The sequence below is a fragment of the Elaeis guineensis genome, chromosome 10 (assembly GCF_000442705.2).
Source record: "Elaeis guineensis isolate ETL-2024a chromosome 10, EG11, whole genome shotgun sequence".
Taxonomy (NCBI): domain Eukaryota; kingdom Viridiplantae; phylum Streptophyta; class Magnoliopsida; order Arecales; family Arecaceae; genus Elaeis; species Elaeis guineensis.
This window is the reverse complement of record NC_026002.2, coordinates 73,339,964-73,360,147: the sequence shown is the minus strand read 5'-3', so window position 1 is coordinate 73,360,147 and position 20,184 is coordinate 73,339,964. Positions and strand designations below refer to the sequence as shown.

At 36.5% G+C, this 20,184-nt stretch overlaps 1 protein-coding gene across 1 annotated transcript; it reads left to right on the top strand.

Moving 5' to 3' along the window:
- The first annotated feature begins 13,612 nt into the window (after positions 1 to 13,612).
- Positions 13,613 to 18,655, top strand: LOC105033832 (UDP-glucuronic acid decarboxylase 6). The gene is made up of 13 exons (XM_010908769.4): positions 13,613 to 13,859; positions 13,958 to 14,064; positions 14,525 to 14,611; positions 15,604 to 15,691; positions 16,038 to 16,129; positions 16,805 to 16,869; positions 16,968 to 17,056; positions 17,160 to 17,237; positions 17,368 to 17,461; positions 17,548 to 17,614; positions 17,711 to 17,774; positions 18,030 to 18,070; positions 18,180 to 18,655. The coding sequence occupies exons 2-13, from the start codon at positions 13,987 to 13,989 to the stop codon at positions 18,363 to 18,365; spliced, it is 1,029 nt and encodes a 342-aa protein (XP_010907071.1). The 5' UTR covers positions 13,613 to 13,859; positions 13,958 to 13,986; the 3' UTR covers positions 18,366 to 18,655.
- Positions 18,656 to 20,184: the final 1,529 nt, after the last annotated feature.

The following is a 20,184-nucleotide window of genomic DNA, read 5'->3' as shown; positions in this document are numbered from 1 at the left end:
TTATGCAGTGAATGAAATGATCCAATCGGCTCCGCCAGATAAGCTTCTCACTTTCATCTTGATACTGGATATCATCCTCGATGTCATGGCCATGGTCGTGATGATAGAGGCAATATTTCTTTTGGATGCAGTTTTTTGGTCGAGACTTCAATCTTTTTGCTTTGGGTAGCTGCTCCTTGATCTCTATGAGTATGAGAGTTTTAGAAGTATTCAGAGGAGTGTAGTATTCAGCGGAGTGCCTCGATGATAGGTGATGCAATCTCTAGGGGCCTCTAAGTCTCCAACCCTGAGGAGGGGTTCTAGATCTTCGATGTCGAGGTGGAGTTTTGGACCATAGTCGACTCTTCGAGGGATCCTCCTAGATTAGGGAGATCTTGGGACCTTCTTTCTTTTCTTCAATCAAAGCCTCGATCGAAGTCCTATGCTTTTCAAAAGCTTCATCAGCTCAGACATACTTTTCAGCCTGATCCAACATCTCTGTAAAATCCTTCGGATACTTCTTCCCCAAAGAGTAGAGGAGAGAATTCTTCTAAAGTCCATCCTTCAGGAAAGTCATAGCGATCAATTGGTTCAGGTCACGTACCTCTAGGACAACTGCATTGAAGTAGTTTATATAGTCACAGAGAGATTCTCCTTTTCTCTACTTGATGTTCACTAGAGAGCCAAATTTTTGATACTATCTTTTGCTACTTACAAAATAAGTGACAAACGATCGAATCATCTAGTCAAATGAGTGGATAGAGCTCGATTTCAGACCCAAGTACCCATCTCCAGCCACCTTTTTGAGGGTAGAAGAAAAAGTCCGATACAGAATTGCATCACTTGCTCTATAGAGGAGCATGAGAGCCTTAAAGCTCTCTAAGTAGTCTATTGGATTGGTTGACCCATCATAGGTTTCTAGCTGAGGCATTTTGAAGTTAGTAGGCAGTGGCTTCTATATGATCCTGCTACTAAAAGGCAGGTTGATGCGGAAGCTGACTTAATTGCTCCAATCTATGGCTTAGTGCTGTAATGTCTCGATCCACTGGTTCATCTTCTGGAGCTTGCGATCCACGTCAGCATCACAAACCATATAGACCTCCGTATGGCGGGATGAGAATCGACCTAGAGTAGATCGCTTACCAAAGTGAGGCATCAGTGAGCGTCTCCTCTGCTTGGGACTTTGGGTTTGGTTTAGCCATGTCTGCCTATCTCGATCTAGACTTCATGGCAGAGATCGAGGAGGTTGTTGTTGGGGCACCTTTTGCGTCGAATTTGGTTGTTACATGGCATTGATCGCCATGGTCAATGCTTGCACTTAGACGATCAGAGTATTGAATTGGTCCTAGCTTACCCCTGTAATTGGTGGAGGGGGCTACGAAGGTACCTCCAGCTGTTGAGCTGGAGCATGATTTTCAATCAGATTTTCAGCAGACCGGCCTGCCATGGTGTTGAAGCATCTTGAGGATATTCTTCATGATAGTATGGCAATTAATCGTGTACTTCTCTCCAAAAATAGGCTTGGAACCTTCCTCTAGCGCTAGTCTGTTGCTGTAGTCTCCAGCTTGGGCTAGATTAGCTGGAGTAAGATGACGTTCGATTGAGATGATGGTGATCGGATCTATAAATAAATCTCTGATCGAAGTTGACTTCAGCGAAGACTCTTCGATGTTTAAGTCAGAAATTGATAGAACAAATAGGAAGAAGTGTGCAAGAGAATTGCCTACCTTGGGGGTCCCTTAATTGCCTTTATTTATAGAGATGAGAGGTATGGGAAAGAAGAGTTGAAGGTTGTTCCAACTCCTTTAGATACACTATCCCGAGATCTTTAGTCTGATTTTTGGGAATTAAGTAGTTGTGGCTGCCTTATATGGCCTATAAACAGCTGCTCCCACTGGTGGTGTAATTTGAAGGAATTGTATGAGGATTTTCTATCAACCTTTTCGAATATGGCAATCAAAGCAGGGGCTGGAGGGAGCGTGGCTTGATGGCTTGCACACATATACTATTGGATATTAGCGAGGTAGATGCAAGGGTTGGAGCTAACGTGAGGGTCAAAACCTGAAACTTGGATTGGTGTTCTGATGCTCGAAGGTCAGTTTGATAATGAGAGAAATGATCAATATATAGATCGACGATCCGATATGGATGGAGATGAGGGTCAGCTGATGCTGGGGTCGATGACCTGAGCACGGACTGAAGTCCGACACAGAGACCGCAAACAATCAAAATCGACATTTAGGGTGCTAATCGGTGGCCGATGTAGGTTCGGCTATGACTAGAGCCTATCCATGTTTTTAGTTCGGACACTAGAGTTCTACCCATAATACTATCAAAACAAACTATATATTTCTAAAAAATAAAGTACTTATACCTTTAGAACAAGCAGTATCAGAACATCTATTTGTAGGATGCCAATGTCCATGGTCGAACCATATCAAAACACTGAGCATATTGATGATTGAGATGCCATGTACAGTAGGCATGCATCTTGTTTTTTATCTTAAGAACCCAATGTCCAAACTCACTTCTCAATATGCCGAGTGGTTGGCTTGTGGTAGGGGAAGCTGCTATTGAAAAAAGCATAGGATTTCATACGTGCATTTCAAAAATTTTACAGCAAAATAAAGCTAAATTAAACTTTTTAATCTATAAATACATGCATAAGATCAGATCTTAAAATACCAACAGAAGAATCTATGATATGATATACAATGCATGAAAATTCTGAATTTAAAATCAGCAAGTATGTAAAAAAATCAGCATAAGGAGTAGATCATATCTACAATTACTAGGATTCCGAATCCTACATCTGAGCATGGGTAGATAAACACCGCCATTGAAACTCGTGGATTAGAGATACTACTGATCACTCACAGCTGCACAAAGTATCCGGCCTTTACGGATTGTCCACACGAAGTCCTCGAATTGATTAGCCTTCCGTGGGACTGCTAGCTCGCATAGACAACTTCTGATGGCAGATCTGATTTGATCCTATTCTTTGATCGCCTCAAATATTTTTATTATCGAAGATGAATCAGAGGAGATACTGGATGGTAGAGAAAAAATTAGAGGAGCACTCTCTTCTCTCTAGTATTTTTTCTCATACAAAAATCCTATAATGATTCTAGGTCTCTCACCTAAAGAGAAATTGGATCTCCTCCAATGCTCATGCCAAAATGATAGCACCTACCCTAGATTCTCATACCCCTAAGAGAGGTTTGGCTCCTCTCTTTCTCAGCTCTCTTATTATGAAAAAAATCAGAGAGTCTTTGCACACAAAAGATTATATCTTTTTATGGTTGCCGCACAAGGTGAAGAGGTTGGATAGGAATCAATTAAGTTCGAATTCAAAATCATTTTGAATTCAAACTCTATCAAATTTGATCCTCATCCAAACCCATCCTCAGAAGGGCCGAACAAGAGGAGAAAGGCGTGGAAATGAATTAGAATTTATTTTCTTTTTGTCCCACAAAAGAACACCTTCATAAGGTGGTCGGCAAGAGTGGACAAGGATGAGAGACTAGGGTTTCAAATTCAAACCTCTTTGAATTTGAATTAAAACCAAGTTATCCTTATCCATTGTGGGCGACAACCATAGGCTTTTGCTGGAGTTTTCTCATGCTAAATCAAATTTAGCATAGAGAGCATGGCATGAAGAAAGGAGAGTGGCGCAAGGGAGGTAGTCCAATCTCATTGGACTCTAGGATTTAGCCAGTTAGGTTCTTAATTAGGTTTCATCTAAAGCCAATCCAATTAAATCCAAATAAATCATGATGAATCTAATCCAATTAGGCTTCTATAGATTCAATTAATCCTAATCAAATCAAAAAATTAACTGAGCTATAATCCTGATCAAATCAAGATTAATTCTCCCATAGCAATTAGGTCATCTCATAACCTAATCGATTTGACCTAATTGAATCCAATTCAATAATACTTGATCCAACTCAATCAAATTGAGTTAATTAGTAATCTAATTACTGATCAATCTTTCTAAATTTTATTAATATTTAATGAATTAATTTATTACAACTATTGCATAGGATTGATCATCAATCATATTGACGATTTTACCCTCGAACGATTCTCAATCGTCGATCTGTCAATTGATCAGAGAAAAATTTCTAATGTGTGTGACTCCATAGGTTTGAACCTAAGTCGGTAGCATAGAAATAGATTTCTGTACCAATCGAAGTAACCATCTAGCAATGGTACCCAACGTCCGAATAGGTCGAATGTATGCAAAGCAACACTCAAAACCTACTGGCATATGGTTATCGTATAATTCATCCCCTTGACCCTTGATGCTCAGGATGATTTAGAGTTTTAACTATCAACTCTTAATAGTACATCTATTATGTGTCTCAATCTAATAAATCCTGTGACTCCTTACAAGGATTACTTTGGCCAAAGTCTTATTAGATTGAAATACAAAGTATTCTCTCTAATCCCTTAGAGTGATCAATCCCATCTTGACTCACGCACTGACTTCACAAGTACTTGACTGTGCCTAAAAATCTTTCAATCCTAAATAAAAAATTTTGATAATTCGGTACCAAAATATAGTGAGTTACTTAAAGTCATCATGGTGATCCTAGGTCGGAGGGATATTTATATCCAATCCTTTCAGAGTAAATTTTGACAGCAAAGTATTTCAGAATAGGTCATGTTCAAGAAAATGTACTTCTATATTTCATCTGCATGCCATACCAGCATCTCCATACTCTTTGGTTAAGAGGACAACCAACTCATACGGTACACAATGACTTATACTTGATATAACTATCATCTTAGTAATAGCATATCATTTGGTTGCGAACTCATTTAAGGACTAAACGATAAATCCTTCTTTATCGATTTAAAATAGTCCTAAGGACTTTCATCATAACATAAAAATTCGATATAGAAGATATACAACCTTATGATGACAAACTATCAAATAATATTTTATTAATGATTAATTCATATACAATTACATCAATTAGCACAACTATCAACAGACTGATGATTGACTTTGGGATACAATTCTTAGCAACTTTCACTTGGACTAAAGCCAATCAGTACAGTATCGTATACCCATCTTCGATTTTTGATATTCAAACTCCTTAATCATAAGGGCTTTAGTGAATGGATCGGTCAGGTTCTCTTTTCTGTCAAACTTTTAAAGCTCGATGTCTCTTTGATCTACGATCTCCCAAATAAGGTGGTAGCGACGCAAAATATGCTTCATCCGTTGATGTGCCTTCAGCTTCTTTGTCTGAGCTATGGCTCTAGTACTATCGCAGTAAAGCAGAACTGGACCATCAATGGAGGATATCACTCTAAGCTCGCTGTTGAACTTTTTCAGCCACACAGCTTCCTTTACAGCATCAGATGTCGTAATGTACTCTGCCTCACATACTGAGTCGGCCACAGTGTGCTACTTGAAATTTTTTCAACAGACTCTCCACCATTTAGGATAAATATGTATCTCGACATGCTCTTACTACCATCACGATTTGACTGAAAATTAGAATCAATGTATCCCATGACTTTCAAGTCAGATTCTTCATAAACAAGCCACTGGTCCTTAGTATTTCTCAAATACTTAAGGATGATTTTTGTAACCTTTCAATAGTTCTCACTCAGATCTAATTGGTATCTGCTCACTAATTTCTAGTGAGTATATCACATCCAGTCTCGTACATATCATGGCATATATTATAGAACCCACTACCAAAGCATATGAAATTCCACTCATATGCTCTCTCTTGAGAGGTTGTCGGATTATCCTTTTTTGAGAGAAAAATTTTATGGCCTATCAAAAGATAGCCTTTCTTAAAATTTTTTATGCTTAACCATTTCAACATGGTATCTATGTACGTAGACTGGAAGAGCCCAAGTAGCATTTTAGATCTATCCATATAGATCTTCATCCCTAAGATATAAGCTGCTTCTCCCAGATCTTTCATGGAGAATTGTAACAACAGTCATATTTTTATTCTCTGTAATATAGAGATATCATTTTCGATTAAGAGAATGATGTCTACATACAAAATAAAAAATACAACCATTGAACCATTAGCCTATTTGTATATGCAGGATTTCTTTCCGTTCTTAACGAAATCACACGTTCTGATCATCTTATCAAAATGTATGTTCCAACTCCGAGATACCTGCTTCAATTCATAAATAGATTTCTAAATCTTGCACACCTTGGATTCGTCTGTAGATATAAATCTTTTAGCTTGTATTATATACACCTCTTTATTCAGCTCTCCATTTAGGAAAGCTATTTTTACATCTATTTATCAGATTTTATAGTCCAAGTATACTGCTATCGCAAGCATTATCTAAATGGACTTGAGCATTGCCATAAAAGAGACGTCTCGTCATAGTCAATATCATAACGCTGACGATATCTCTTGACAAATAGATGGACTTTATATATCTTCACCTTCCTGTCCGCGTCCATTTTTTTTTTGAAGTCCCACTTACATCCTATGAATTTTACTCCTTCAGGTGGATCAACTAATGTCCACACATCATTAACCTCATGGACTCCATTTTGAATTTTATGGCTTCAAGCTATTTTTCAGAATCAGACCTCTGCATCGCATCTATATAGGTGATCGGATCCTAGTTATTCTCATCGAGCTCAACAGGATCAGTATCCCAGACCAAGAAACTGTGTATATGTCTGACTAATGCGGTACTCTATTGGATTGCTTTAAGAATGGTTCTACATTGGACTCTGAATTTGATCTAATCAAATTTGATTCAGATTCATCACTGGTCTCGATTCTTCTACCTATCAAATTTTATCAAGCTCAACTTTAGATGCACTTGTTCCTTCACTAAGAAACTCTTTTTTAAAAAAGTGTGCCTTACTGCTAACAAATATCTTTTGTTCAGCAGGAAGGTAAAAGTAATATCCCTTTAATTTCTTAGGGCACCCTACAAAATAACACTTATCGAACCTAGGTCTGAGCTTGTTGGTCTGTAATTATTTGACATAAATCGGACATCTCCAAATCTTAAGGTAAGAGAGGTTCGGCCTATATCCTGACCATATCTCATATGGTGTTTTACTAACTAACTTGCTCGAAACATTATTGAGCACAAAATAGGCTATCTCAAGTGCATATCTTCAAAAAGAGATTAGTAGACTTGCAAACCCCATCATAGATCGAGCCATGTCCAATAATGTTCGATTCTTCCTTTCTGAGATGCCATTATGCTATAGTGTCCCTGAAGGGGTCTATTGTGAGAGAATCTCATTCTCTCTTAGATATGTCAGAAATTTACTAGAAGGATATTCACCCTCTCGGTCAGACCGAAAAATTTTAATACTTTTTTTAGTTTGCTTTTCTACTTCATTACGAAATTATTTGAATATTTCAAATGATTCAGACTTGTATTCCATCAAGTAGATATACCGATACATAGATAAGTCATCTTTGAATGTAATGAAATAGCTATACCCTCCTCTGGCACTAATGTTCATAGGTCCACATACATCACTATGTATTAGATGTAGAACTTCACTAGCTCATTCATCTTTTTCAGTAAAAGGTGACTTAGTCATCTTTTCAAGAAGACAAGACTCACAGATCGACAATAATTCACAATCATTAATATTCAGAATATCTTCTTGAGCTAATCTGTTTATCCTATTTTTATTAATGTGACCGAGCCTGCAATGCCAAAGGTAGACATTCGTGACATTATCTAACTTAGGATGTTTATTTGGAGTGTATGTTACACTTATAGGTTGTGATAAAATATAGATGCTATTTCTTAATTTGCCTCATATTATTGTAACATCATTCACAATGATATCATAATAATCATTCTTTATTGATAAACTGTAATCATCTTTAGTCAAAAGGCAAATAGAGATTATATTTATCAAGAAAGATGGACAATAGTGACAATCACTCAAAATGATACTATTATATTTGAAAATAAACTCGACAACTCCTAAAGCCAAGATTGACATTTGACTTCCATCTCCTACATTTAGAAATCTCTCACCATTCTCAAATTTTCTACTAATTTGAAGTCCTTGCAACGAATTGCAAATGTGAATTGGACTTTCGATATTTAATATCCAGATAATAGTGTCACATATAGAGAAATTATAAGGTATTATCATATAAGCACCTTGACCAACAACTAATTGCTCGTTTCTCTTTAGCCAATTTTGATCATAGTTTGTCTAACTTGGTTCAGTCTTAGACTTCTTAGTTAGATTGGGCTCATGACCAATATTCAACTTCTAATACTGGCTATCGAAGTTGGATCCAATAAGCTCATCACTGTCAAACAGTGAGTGGAGCGACATGATACTGGCCATTTCTGAAAAGAAAAAAAAAATACAGACCTAATTAGTATATGAATTAATTAAACCTATAGATATGGACTTTAGTCTAAAGATTCTCCTACTATTTTATACGAATTGGTAGCCTCTATCTCCAATTCGAAGAATTATCTTAATTCCTTAATGGGTACTAGAATCCACACAGACTGCATACGGATCCGAGTATGGCTTGACCAATCCATATGCATCTATGGATAGATTCTCGATTAATTATTTCTCTAAATAATTTTTAATAATTAGTTTTGCCTCTAGGTTTCATTTCAGTAGGCTAAAGGCCTTCACTGAAAGTCCTGGTTAGGTCCAACCATTAACATGAACCTATTCAGTAATTCTAACTAATGAATGATCAGGTCTGAGTATGGCTTGACCAATCCAATCATTTAACAGATAGTACAATAGTGGCATCATATAATGAATGATAATTCCATCATTCAGAGAAACACCAAACGTAAGGTGCCTGCAATGTCAATCTAAAATAATAGACCCATTATTATTCACCTTAATAGGAGGCTATGATCTAGTTATCCCCATAATCAGTTCATTTTATGGACCTAATAATTTAAAAGATTTGATTAACATAATTTAATAGAATTAAAGACACAGATCAGGTAATCACAATTCTTTCACTGACTTCATCAAGTCAGATCACGATGAACTAAAAATAAGCTGATCCAACTGACAAGTCATCAATCCTCCCACTGACTTCACCAAGTCATGATGAGGACTAAGGCAAGTCGAACTAGGGGCACCTAAATCAGTCGAACTGATTTTTAGTAAGTATAGATCAACCCTAATCATTAAGTGATTTGATCAAAATATAATTTACCATATTGGCTAAATAAGTGAGATCAATGAGAGGGATATGCCATTAACTCATCATAAACTCAATCTATACAAGTAGCTCCCAACTAATGACCATCGGTCAAGACTGCCAAACTTATCTTAGATACCAACTGGTTAATCAATTTTAACTCGATCAACTTATAGATTTAGGTTCGACCGCTAAGCTAGATATCAAAGTTTATTTGGGTCTAATCAAAGATATGGACTCGACCAACTATAACTATTGTATTGGCTCAAGAGAAATTCTGATTTAATCTAATTTAATTTTTGGTTAGATTTAATCAATTTTTTATTTAATCTATTTAATTTTTTAATTTTAGCCCTAGGATCTAACCCAATTACGAGGATCTGATGTAGCTAACCCATAAATTCATCTCTCCATATTTTATGCGAATAATATTAGATCTTTAATTCACAGTTCTAGATCTAATAGGTTCAACTTAATTTTTAATTAAGTTTGGGGCTGATATGGGTTAGGATTCCGTATTTAAAAATAATTTTTAATTTTATAAAATATTTTTACAAGTAAATTTATGCACAAAATAATAATTTTGAATGATTGAGTCGGCTCATCCTTGGATTGAGCCGACTCACCAAAGTGGGTCGACTCAGCAAGAAATTAAGCCAACTCACCAGGACATTGGGTCGACCCAAACAAGGATTAGATCGACAAACTTTCAATTGAGTTGACTGAAACAAGACTAAGTTGGCTCAGTTCGATAGAACAGCAACAGATTGCTCAATTTTTAGAATTATTTTATACATCAATGATTAAAATAATTTTAATCATAAGATTAGATGTCACATCTTTTTGTCATTCATCTTCATGGATAAAAAGGTACCCCTACATGCTATAGGAGAACCTCATCGAATAGAAAAAATGGGTCATAAAATCTTACTTTCTCCTATGACTGGACTGCCATAACAATCTATCCAATCCGACTACTATACTACTCAGATTATCTAATCAAATTAATTTAGATCTAATCTAAATTATTTCAGATCTGATTATTACATTTTGATCACATCAAAATTAGATAATAAACATCAAAATAAATATTATATGTTTCAATTTAAAATTAGATTTTAAACTATATACATAGATATACATGTCATGAAGAACCTAGTGCTCTGATACTATTATTGAAAAAAGTGTAGGGTTTCATACATGCATTTCAAAAATTTTACAGTGGAATAAAGGTAAATTAAATCTTTTAATCTATAAATACATACATAAGATCAGATCTTAAAATACTGATAGAAGGATCTATGATATGATATACAATATATGAAAAATCTGAATTTAAAATCAACAAGCTTGTGAAAAAATCAGTACAAGAAGTATATCATATCTACAGCTACTAGAGTTTCGAACTTATACCTGAGCATAGGTAGATGAACATTGCAACTGAAACTCATGGATTAGAAGCTCTACTGGTCACTCGCAGCCGCACAAGATGTTCGATCTTTACGGATCGTTCACACGAAACTCTCAAACCGATCAGGCTTCTGCGGGAGTGCTAGCTCACGTAGATGACTTCTGATGGCAGATCTGATTTGATCCTCTTCTTCGATCGCCTCAGATATTTTCGATGTCAAAGATAGATCAGAGGAGATACTGGATGGTAAAGAAAAAATCAGAAGAGAACTCTTCTCTCTAGTATTTTTTCTCATCTGAAAATCCTAGAATAATTCTAGGTCTCTCACCCAAAGAGAAGTTGGATCTCCTCTAATGCTCACACCAAAATGATAGCGCCCACCCCAGATCCTCATGCCCCTAAGAGAGGTTCAGCTCCTCTCCTTCTCAGCTCTCTCATGATGAAAAAAATCAGAGAGTCTTGGCTCACAAAAGATCATATCTGTTTATGGTTGCCGCATAAGGTGAAGAGGTTGGATAGGAATCAATTGAGTTCAAATTCAAAAATATTTTGAATTCACACTCTATCAAATTTGATCCTCATCCAAACCCATTCTCAGAAGAGCCGAACAAGAGGAGAAAGGCATGGAAATGAATCAGAATTTATTTTCTTTTTGCCGCACAAAAGAACACCTTCATAAGGTGGTCGACAAGAGTGGAAAAGGATGAGAGATTAGGGTTTCAAATTCAAACCTCTTTGAAGTTGAATTAAAATCAAGTTATCCTTATCCATTGTGGGCGACAACCATAGGCTTTTGCTGGAGTTTTCTCATGCTAAATCAGATTTAGCATTGAGAAGATGGCGTGAAGAAAGGAGAGTGGCGCAAGGGAGGTAGTCCAATCTCATTGGACTCTAGGATTTAGCCAATTAGGTTCTTAATTAGGTTTCATGCAAATCCAATCTAATTAAATCCAAATAAATCATGATAAACCTAATCCAATTAGGCTTCTATAGCCTCAATTAATTTTGATCAAATTAGAGAATTAAATAAGTTATAATCTTAATCAAATCAGAATTAATTCTCTTTTAATGATTAGGTCATCTCATAATCTAATCGGATTTGACCTAATTAAATTCAATTCAATTATACTTGATCCAGATTTTAATGCTTAATCAAATTAAGTTAATTAGCGATCTAATTGCTGAACAATCTTTCTGAATTTTACTGATATTTAGCAAATTAATTTATTACAACTATTACACAATCATATTGACGATTTTATCCTCGAACGATTCTCAATCATCGATCTACCAATTGATTGAAGAAAAACTTCTAATATGTGCGACCACATAGTTCGAATCTAATCCGATAGTATAAGAATAGATTTCTATACCAATCGAAGTAATTATCTAATGATGGTACCCAACGTCCGGATAGACCGAATGTATGCAAAGCAATACTCAGAACCTACTGGTATATAGTTATCATATAATTCATCCCTTTGATCGATGCTCAGAATGACTTAGAGTTTAAACTGTCAACTCTTAACAGTATATCTATATATGTCTCAACCTAACAAATCTTATGATTTCTCACAAGGATTGCCCTAGCCAAGGTCTTACTAAATTAAAATATAAAGCATTCTTTCCAATTCTTTAGAGTGGTCAATCCTATCTTGACTCACATACCGACTTCACAAGTACTTGACTATGCTCAAAAATTTTTCGATCTTGAATTAAAAATTTAGATAGTTCGATACTAAAATACAGTGAATTGCTTATAAGTCACCATGGTGATTTTAGATCAAAGGGATACTTATATCCATATCTCTTCGGAGTAACTCTTGACGATAAAATATTTCAGAATAGATCACATTCAGTGAAATATACTCCTATGTTTCACCTACATGCTATACCAGTATCTCCACGCTCCTTAGTTAAGAGGACAACCAACTCATATGGCACACAACGACCTACACTTGATATAGCTATCATCCTAGTAATAGTATATCATTTGGTCGTGAACTCATTTAAGGACTAAACAATAAATATTCATTTATCGATTTAAAATAGTTCTAAAGATTTTCATCATAATATAGAAGTTCGATATAGAAAATATACAAGTTTATGATGAAAACTACTAAATAATATTTTATTAATGATTAATTCATATATAATTACATCAATTAGTATAATTGTTAATAAACTGATGATTGACTTTGGGATATAATTTCCAACAGCTGCAACATTGATCTTAAAAGAATAGATGCAAACATCAAAAAAAATATACAAATGCAAACAAAAGAGGGACAAATGAAGCTCATCTATATAGCAAGACTTAAACTAATGTTGATCAAATTATATATAAACATTTGAAAGTGTCACGGGGATCCAAATATTAGTATTTTATTCTCGAAAGAAGACAGAGGGATGGAGGAAAAAAAATGATGGCGATCACCTTCTCCACCTTCTCTTCCCTTGCTTTACTTCCTCGAAAATCAGATGCATGCGAGAGTACGCAACAAACGGCAGGCACCCCAGTAGCAGGTGAGAGATGATAGACACAACTCTTCTCCATAGCCATCAAACGGCCGGAAATGGAATATTATTCGTTTCCGGTTCTCCTATTCTACCCGCCTTTTCATATTCCCTGATCGAGTCTGGACCTCGAAATCGGTCCAAAGTCAGAAAAAACAGAAAATAACAACTATTCAAAATAGCACATCAACGAACCATCATAAAAAATAGTTATTATCAAACTCCGCACACCATCTCACACCAGTCAAAATAACTTGGATGGTGAGATGGTCACGATTAAAATCTTCGCTCACACGATTTTAAAACCTCATTCTAACTCTTTTACACCTGTCCCATTTCTTTCCTAAATTATATATCCAATCCAATTTTTCTCGTCTTACCGCATCCTGTCGCCACTTATCAAACTGTTAGATCTGGATCAAAAATTCAAAATCTCTGGTAAATCCAATCCAAACAAAGTGTTGGGTCATTTATCGCTCTACTTCTGTTTTTGTTAATAAAATAATTTGATATTTAAAATCCTGGATTCCGGAATCGTTTGGTGTCCGACGACGGGAGGGCTTTCGCTCTCGAGAGTCTCCTTTGCGTGTATCCCAAGCGTTTTCAACCCCCCGATCTCTGCGCTCGCTTGATTTTTTTTATGGAATTTACGCATTGGATTACACCGGTTGGTGCCGGTGGTTCCGGTCTATATAAACCCCTTTAGATCTCGAGGTTTTCTTCGAGCACTCCACAGTCCAAAATATAGATATTATTATTATTTTTTTATCCCAAGAGTAAGTACGTAGTTTCCACCATTTCTTATTTTTTTGAATTATTCTAGTTTGTTTTCGGTTAGATCTGAAGAGGTTAGGGTTTAAAATCCTTGGCGCAGGGTAGTTTGTTCGACAAGTGATCGGAGCAATGGCGAAGGAATCTTCCAACGGGGTGTCAAAGCCGCCTCCGATGCCTTCCCCACTGCGGAATTCCAAATTTTTTCAGGTAAATTTGCTTCCTGTTTTACTTCCGATCCGATCCGATCCGGTTGGTGCTGTTTACCTTCTTGATTTTATGAGTTCTATAGAAGTATGATTGAGATCTCACCAAGTGGATGGTCTACGCATTCCAACTGACATTTCTGGTTGTTATTTTAGAGAAGAATTATTTTAGCGATGGGTTCGTTCTTCTCTCGTGTTCTCTAAAATAGAGGATTGTTTCCATTATGGAGCTTTCCATTTTTAATAACCAAAATGTGACAGGCATTTATTGAAACACTTCATTTGGTGTAGAATGGTAATTTTCTGGAGATCAGATCTGTGATGTATGTGATTGATCTTGAAACAAGATATACCATGTTCCCTCTCTGATCTATTTATGGAAATCGAAATGCATTGTTTATATGATACGGGTAGTGATTGGTTTGTTCTCGACTGAATATTTGGAAGGCATTCTTGTTTGACAGTCCAATATGCGAATCTTGGTAACGGGGGGCGCTGGATTCATTGGGTCTCATCTGGTGGACAAGTTGATGGAGAATGAAAAGAACGAGGTATTTCTTAGCGTAATTTTTATGCGTTTCTATTTTTTTTCATTGTAATTGGTTTTGGCTGTGTTTTGGTGGTCATTGTTGAACTTGTTGTCCTAGACAAGTTACATTTATGGAATGCGACTTATTTTTGAGCTGCCTGAATAGCCCATACGTACTTTGATGTCTCTTGTGGCTTCAACTGGGCAATCAGACCTATTTCACTTGCATACAATGAACAATAACTTGTTGGAGACTTTACTTCTTTGCTGTGTCATAAATGGCATTATTTGCTGTGCATATTGGTGATGATATTACACGTACATGTAGCTTCAGCCATATTAATATGCAATGCAGCATTTCACACTCTTCGATCTTTTCAACTGCATTAATCAAATCATTATCTGTTCTGATTCAGTCGTTCAGATTTATATGGAGGGGTTGTTTGGATGGATTGCAGCTACCATAACCCGTTATTCAGATGAAATCTCTCATACATAGATGCAGAACATTATTTGAAATCGAAAAACAGTTTTGAACGAGCCTTATAAAGGTTGATGCTAATAAACAAATTATTGTTCGATGTCAACAAGCTGTGTATCCTCATCGAACTCTGGCTGTTGAATCAAACTAGGCTCTAACAAACAATTGATTTCTCTTATTTCAGTCATCCTTCTGTTGTATTCAATTAATAATAGGTGAAGCTAATCTGATATATAAGATAAATTCCAATGGCTTTTGCAAATCCCAAAATTTTGGGATACCACAAATTACACTTGGGATGCATGAACTTTATCCTGTTTATGCATCATATTTGCTGAGTCGAACTCAATCAAATTCATGGCACCCCCTTTGCCATAATGCAACAGTTGTTTCTCCCATCCATGACTTGCGGTCAAAAAATGCCCCACATGTACAACAATGCATATGTGTCTACTAATTTCAGTTGTATGGATGTACATTGTTAATTTCTCTGAATACACATTTATGTGTTTCTTTCTACCCATGTTGTGCAGGTAATTGTTGCTGACAACTTTTTCACTGGTTCAAAGGACAATCTTAGAAAATGGATTGGCCATCCAAGATTTGAGCTAATTCGACATGGTATTGTTACTTACATTCATCTAATTAAATTAACTGAGACAAGCTAGAAGTTTATTTCTTGTAACTGATTGTGAGATTCTCTGTTCAGACTTCAGACCCTTGCTTAACTACTTTCCTATCATCTTTTCTAATGCAAATTTGTTCTTTGCCTACTCGTGACTTATTATGATTATGGTTCTCCAGATAAAACATGATTTAGGAATTCAGTACTTCTACCTTTTTTATGCAGTATCCTTTTTTTTTTTTTTTTTTGCCAGTATTCAAAGATTTTCCTGGTAGCTAACTAAATTCACTTTGCACTTGCCTGACTTTGATTTTATGTTTTTTTTTTCCTGCCGACTTTCAGATGTCACAGAGCCATTGCTGGTAGAGGTTGATCAAATCTATCATCTTGCTTGCCCTGCCTCTCCAATTTTCTACAAATACAACCCTGTGAAGGTGTGTTTTTCTAGTCCAAATTTTAGGGTAACATGCCATGCTGAGCATTTATGTCAGAGACAAGTATGAACCTTGCACGGTTTTACTAGTTGATCAGTTGATCATTGGAAGAAGCTTACAGTCCATAGCCCATGCATGTATAAACAAGAAATTATTTTGTAATAAATTGGCCTGTTTGAAGAGTTGCCAGCTCCTGAAGTGATTGAATTTTGAAACTCATGCTGGCCAGACAGTAAGTAAAGAACATTGCCTGACTTTGGGTGTCAGAAGTTTGAGACGCTGTCACTGTACATATTCTGGCACTGCACCTGTAGTTAAGTTTTACCATTTCCCAGGTTTTCCTTCCTCACTTCCATTTGTTTAGCTAGTATCTTGATCTTACTTATGTCTTGTAATGTGCACACGTCTTTGTATTCTCTTAACTAATCCACAGCATGATACATTTCTACTCCATCCCCCAGGAGATGGAAATCTTCTGCCATAGTTATATTTTTGCTTTATAAATATAGTAGCTTGAATTGTATTGTTTCAATTTTCTTCACTCAATTGTCATTAGTTGCCCATTCTGTTGCAGTAACATTATAGCTCATCTCTTGTAGCTGTATGCATGTATATATGAATGATGAGTAATGAACTAGACAGCAAATCTAACTTGAAATGATTTTTTGACAACAGACGATAAAGACAAATGTGATTGGCACACTAAACATGTTGGGACTTGCAAAGCGGGTTGGAGCGAGGTAATGTTTTAACTTTAAACTGCTATTGTGGGACATTTTGAACTCTCTAACAAGAATGCCTAGTGATATTTTACAGCACCTATTTTTTTCCCTTGCAGGATTTTGCTGACCTCAACCTCAGAGGTTTATGGTGATCCTCTTGAGCATCCTCAGAAGGAGGAGTACTGGGGAAATGTCAACCCAATTGGTTAGACTGTTTCCTGAAAGTGGTTTCATTTTGTTAGCCATCTTCAACAGTGCTTTCCTGTCTCTGACTCCTTATTGGTAATTGGTTATTCCTTGTACCACAGGAGTCAGGAGTTGCTATGATGAGGGCAAGCGTGTGGCAGAGACTTTAATGTTTGACTATCATAGGCAGCATGGCATAGGTGATTATCTGGAACTTAGAAATCCAACTTGCTGGTTTTGCACATCCCGGAAGATGTTCTGTTGGCATGAGAGTTGGGTGGCATATGATCATAAATCATATTTTAACTTTGGACTTATTGTGTCCAACAGAGATTCGTATTGCTAGAATTTTTAACACATATGGACCACGCATGAACATCGATGATGGTCGTGTTGTCAGTAACTTTATAGCTCAGGCGCTTCGGTAATCTCTTTGCTGTCATCTGTTATTTAGCCTTTGAAGTCCATCCAAGATTGTCTACATATCTGATTTATTCTGATTTCATACAGGGGTGAGTCCTTAACAGTTCAAGCACCTGGAACACAAACTCGAAGTTTCTGTTATGTTTCTGATATGGTAAAAAAGTAGTGCTTTATTTGTTGATATTTAGTTTCTTGAGTACGATCCGGTTATTCAATGCTCTGGGAATTCACTTCTCTATGAACTCTGAAGGTTGATGGACTTATTAGGCTGATGGAAGGAGATAACACAGGCCCTATCAACTTAGGAAACCCTGGTAATTTTCTTAATTAACTCGTACTTGCATGATTGACTGTTGTTGTGTGAATTAAGAAGCATATTGCTGTATGATATCCAAGCATGTAGCTGGCAACCAAATGCAACAAGTCCTGGACCTGGCATTTGTAGCTCTCCTCCTAGGGGCAAATGCTTGATGTGTCAGAATTCTCTTAATTCAAGACTATAACCTAACCAATGGTCTGTCTTGATGAGCATTTTTTCTAACGTTAAGTATGCATTGCTCTTGCTGCAGGAGAATTTACGATGATGGAACTTGCTGAAACTGTTAAGGAGGTAAGCTTTTACTTAGTCCTTTTAGTCCAATATCCGAACTTTGTTTTTATTCTTATATTGCACTTTCTTCCCCTCAATAGTGAAATGACCAGCTTTAACTTAAATGCAGTTAATCGATCCCACGGTGCCTGTGAAAATAGTGGAGAATACACCTGATGATCCTCGCCAAAGGAAGCCAGACATCACAAAAGCCAAGGAGTTACTAGGATGGGAGCCCAAGATTATACTGCGGCAGGGCCTTCCTCTCATGGAAAAGGACTTCCGACTGCGTCTTGGCGTGCCCAAAAAAGCATAATCTTTAGCATCAAATTTTCCCTCAGGATCGAAGCTTTGTTTTCAGAGATGCCAGCATTCTGCATCAGATGCCTTGTCATCTTAGAATAAATGATGGCTCATTAGCTTTATATTTTACATGGTGGTGGTTCGTCAACAAGGATTTAAAAAGAGAGAGAGTAATAGTTGTATGATGGGTAATTTGAACCAAGGAGATCTTTTTTGCTTCGTTTGAAGTAGTTATTTCAGTTATTGTATCATGTGAGGACTTTTTTTCCAGCAAAATGGCTATAGAAAATAATCATTGTTCTAGGTATTTCTTTGTCATGAATGGCTACTGCGTGGATGTTTGTTAACTCAAAACTTCTGGAAAGATGCCTAGTTTGTTCTGCCATCTCACATTTGTCTATTTTGGTTTTAGTCATATTTCTTCTGTTCACGTGTAACCCGGCATGTTTTTCTCCCAATAATGACATCATGTATATATTTATTATCTTTCTCAGAGTTCAACAGCAAAACTATTGCAATATCTTCCAAAATACTATGTGTGGTAGATAGGAAGAAGCGCCACATCAGCAATTCGTTATTGCTTGGGACGTTATGACAAATGATTTTCAATTATGTAATCAGTAAAAATGCTTTTTTTTCTTAAACGAAAGAGCTTAGTAATGTTTGTCATCTGAATATCTTGGTTGCTTTGGATTTGAGGAATGGCAAAATCTAATGCGCAGAAATCATTGACAAAAATATGCGCAGAGATTATTGGCGAAAATATGAATCAGATATGATCAGATCTTACCAGGTTTCGGCTGGACGAGCAAATGACGATCTAATGAGGGATCACTGGCTGAACGGACTCGTAAATCAATCTGATCAAACCGAGACCATAGACTTGCAAATTAGAACTCCAATAATGAGCCTTTTCCCACTCGAAGATAACTTTTGGATATCAGGATTTTTTTTATTATTTTTTATTAAATATTTTTAAAAATATACCGTCCACGTATGAAATTGTTATTTCAAATGACGATTTCATGGCCACCCATCTTATGCCCAACTTGCCAGATGAGGCGAACAAAATTAAAATCGTCATTTGGACGTACGATTTCACTGAAATCGTCATTTGGGCCGATAATTTCAATGAGATCACCGGCCCAAACGACGATTTTCGCTATGCACACAAAGAGGCCGCACTGATTGAGGGTGACGAGATCGTGAGAAATCGCCAGCCCAAACAACGATTTTTTCTGTGCACACAAAGGGGCCGCACTAGTTGAGGGTGACGAAGCCGCTCGCGATCGGGGGATGGCGCAGGCAGCCGGAGGGTTGGGATGTGGTGCCAGAGGTGCGAAGCAGCAACTGGGGGATGGTGCGGGTGGTCGGAGGTGGATTCACGGGGGATGGGTGAGGGCACGATAGAAGTGGCCGTGGAGGCATGGGGTGTGGGCTCGTCGGAGGGCCAGAGGATGATGTAAGGAGTGGCGAACGATCGAAGAGAGGTGTCAGAGACACGACGAGGTGCCACGGGCAGTAGGATGCACAAAGCAGCTGGGTGGGGGGGGTCTGGCATACGGGGGAAGAAGAAAAAAAATAAAAATAATAAAAATAATAATAAATATTAAATAATAATAATAATAATAATAATTTATTAAAAAAATTTAAAATAGAAATTTTTTTGTAATAAAAAATATATTTTAAAAATAATGATAAAATATTATTTTTAAAAAATTTAAAAAATAATTATAGATATTAATTTTAAAAGATAATTTTGAAATATTAATTTATATAATTATAAAATATTATTTTTAAAAATAATTTAAAAGAATAATTATAAAAAGAGC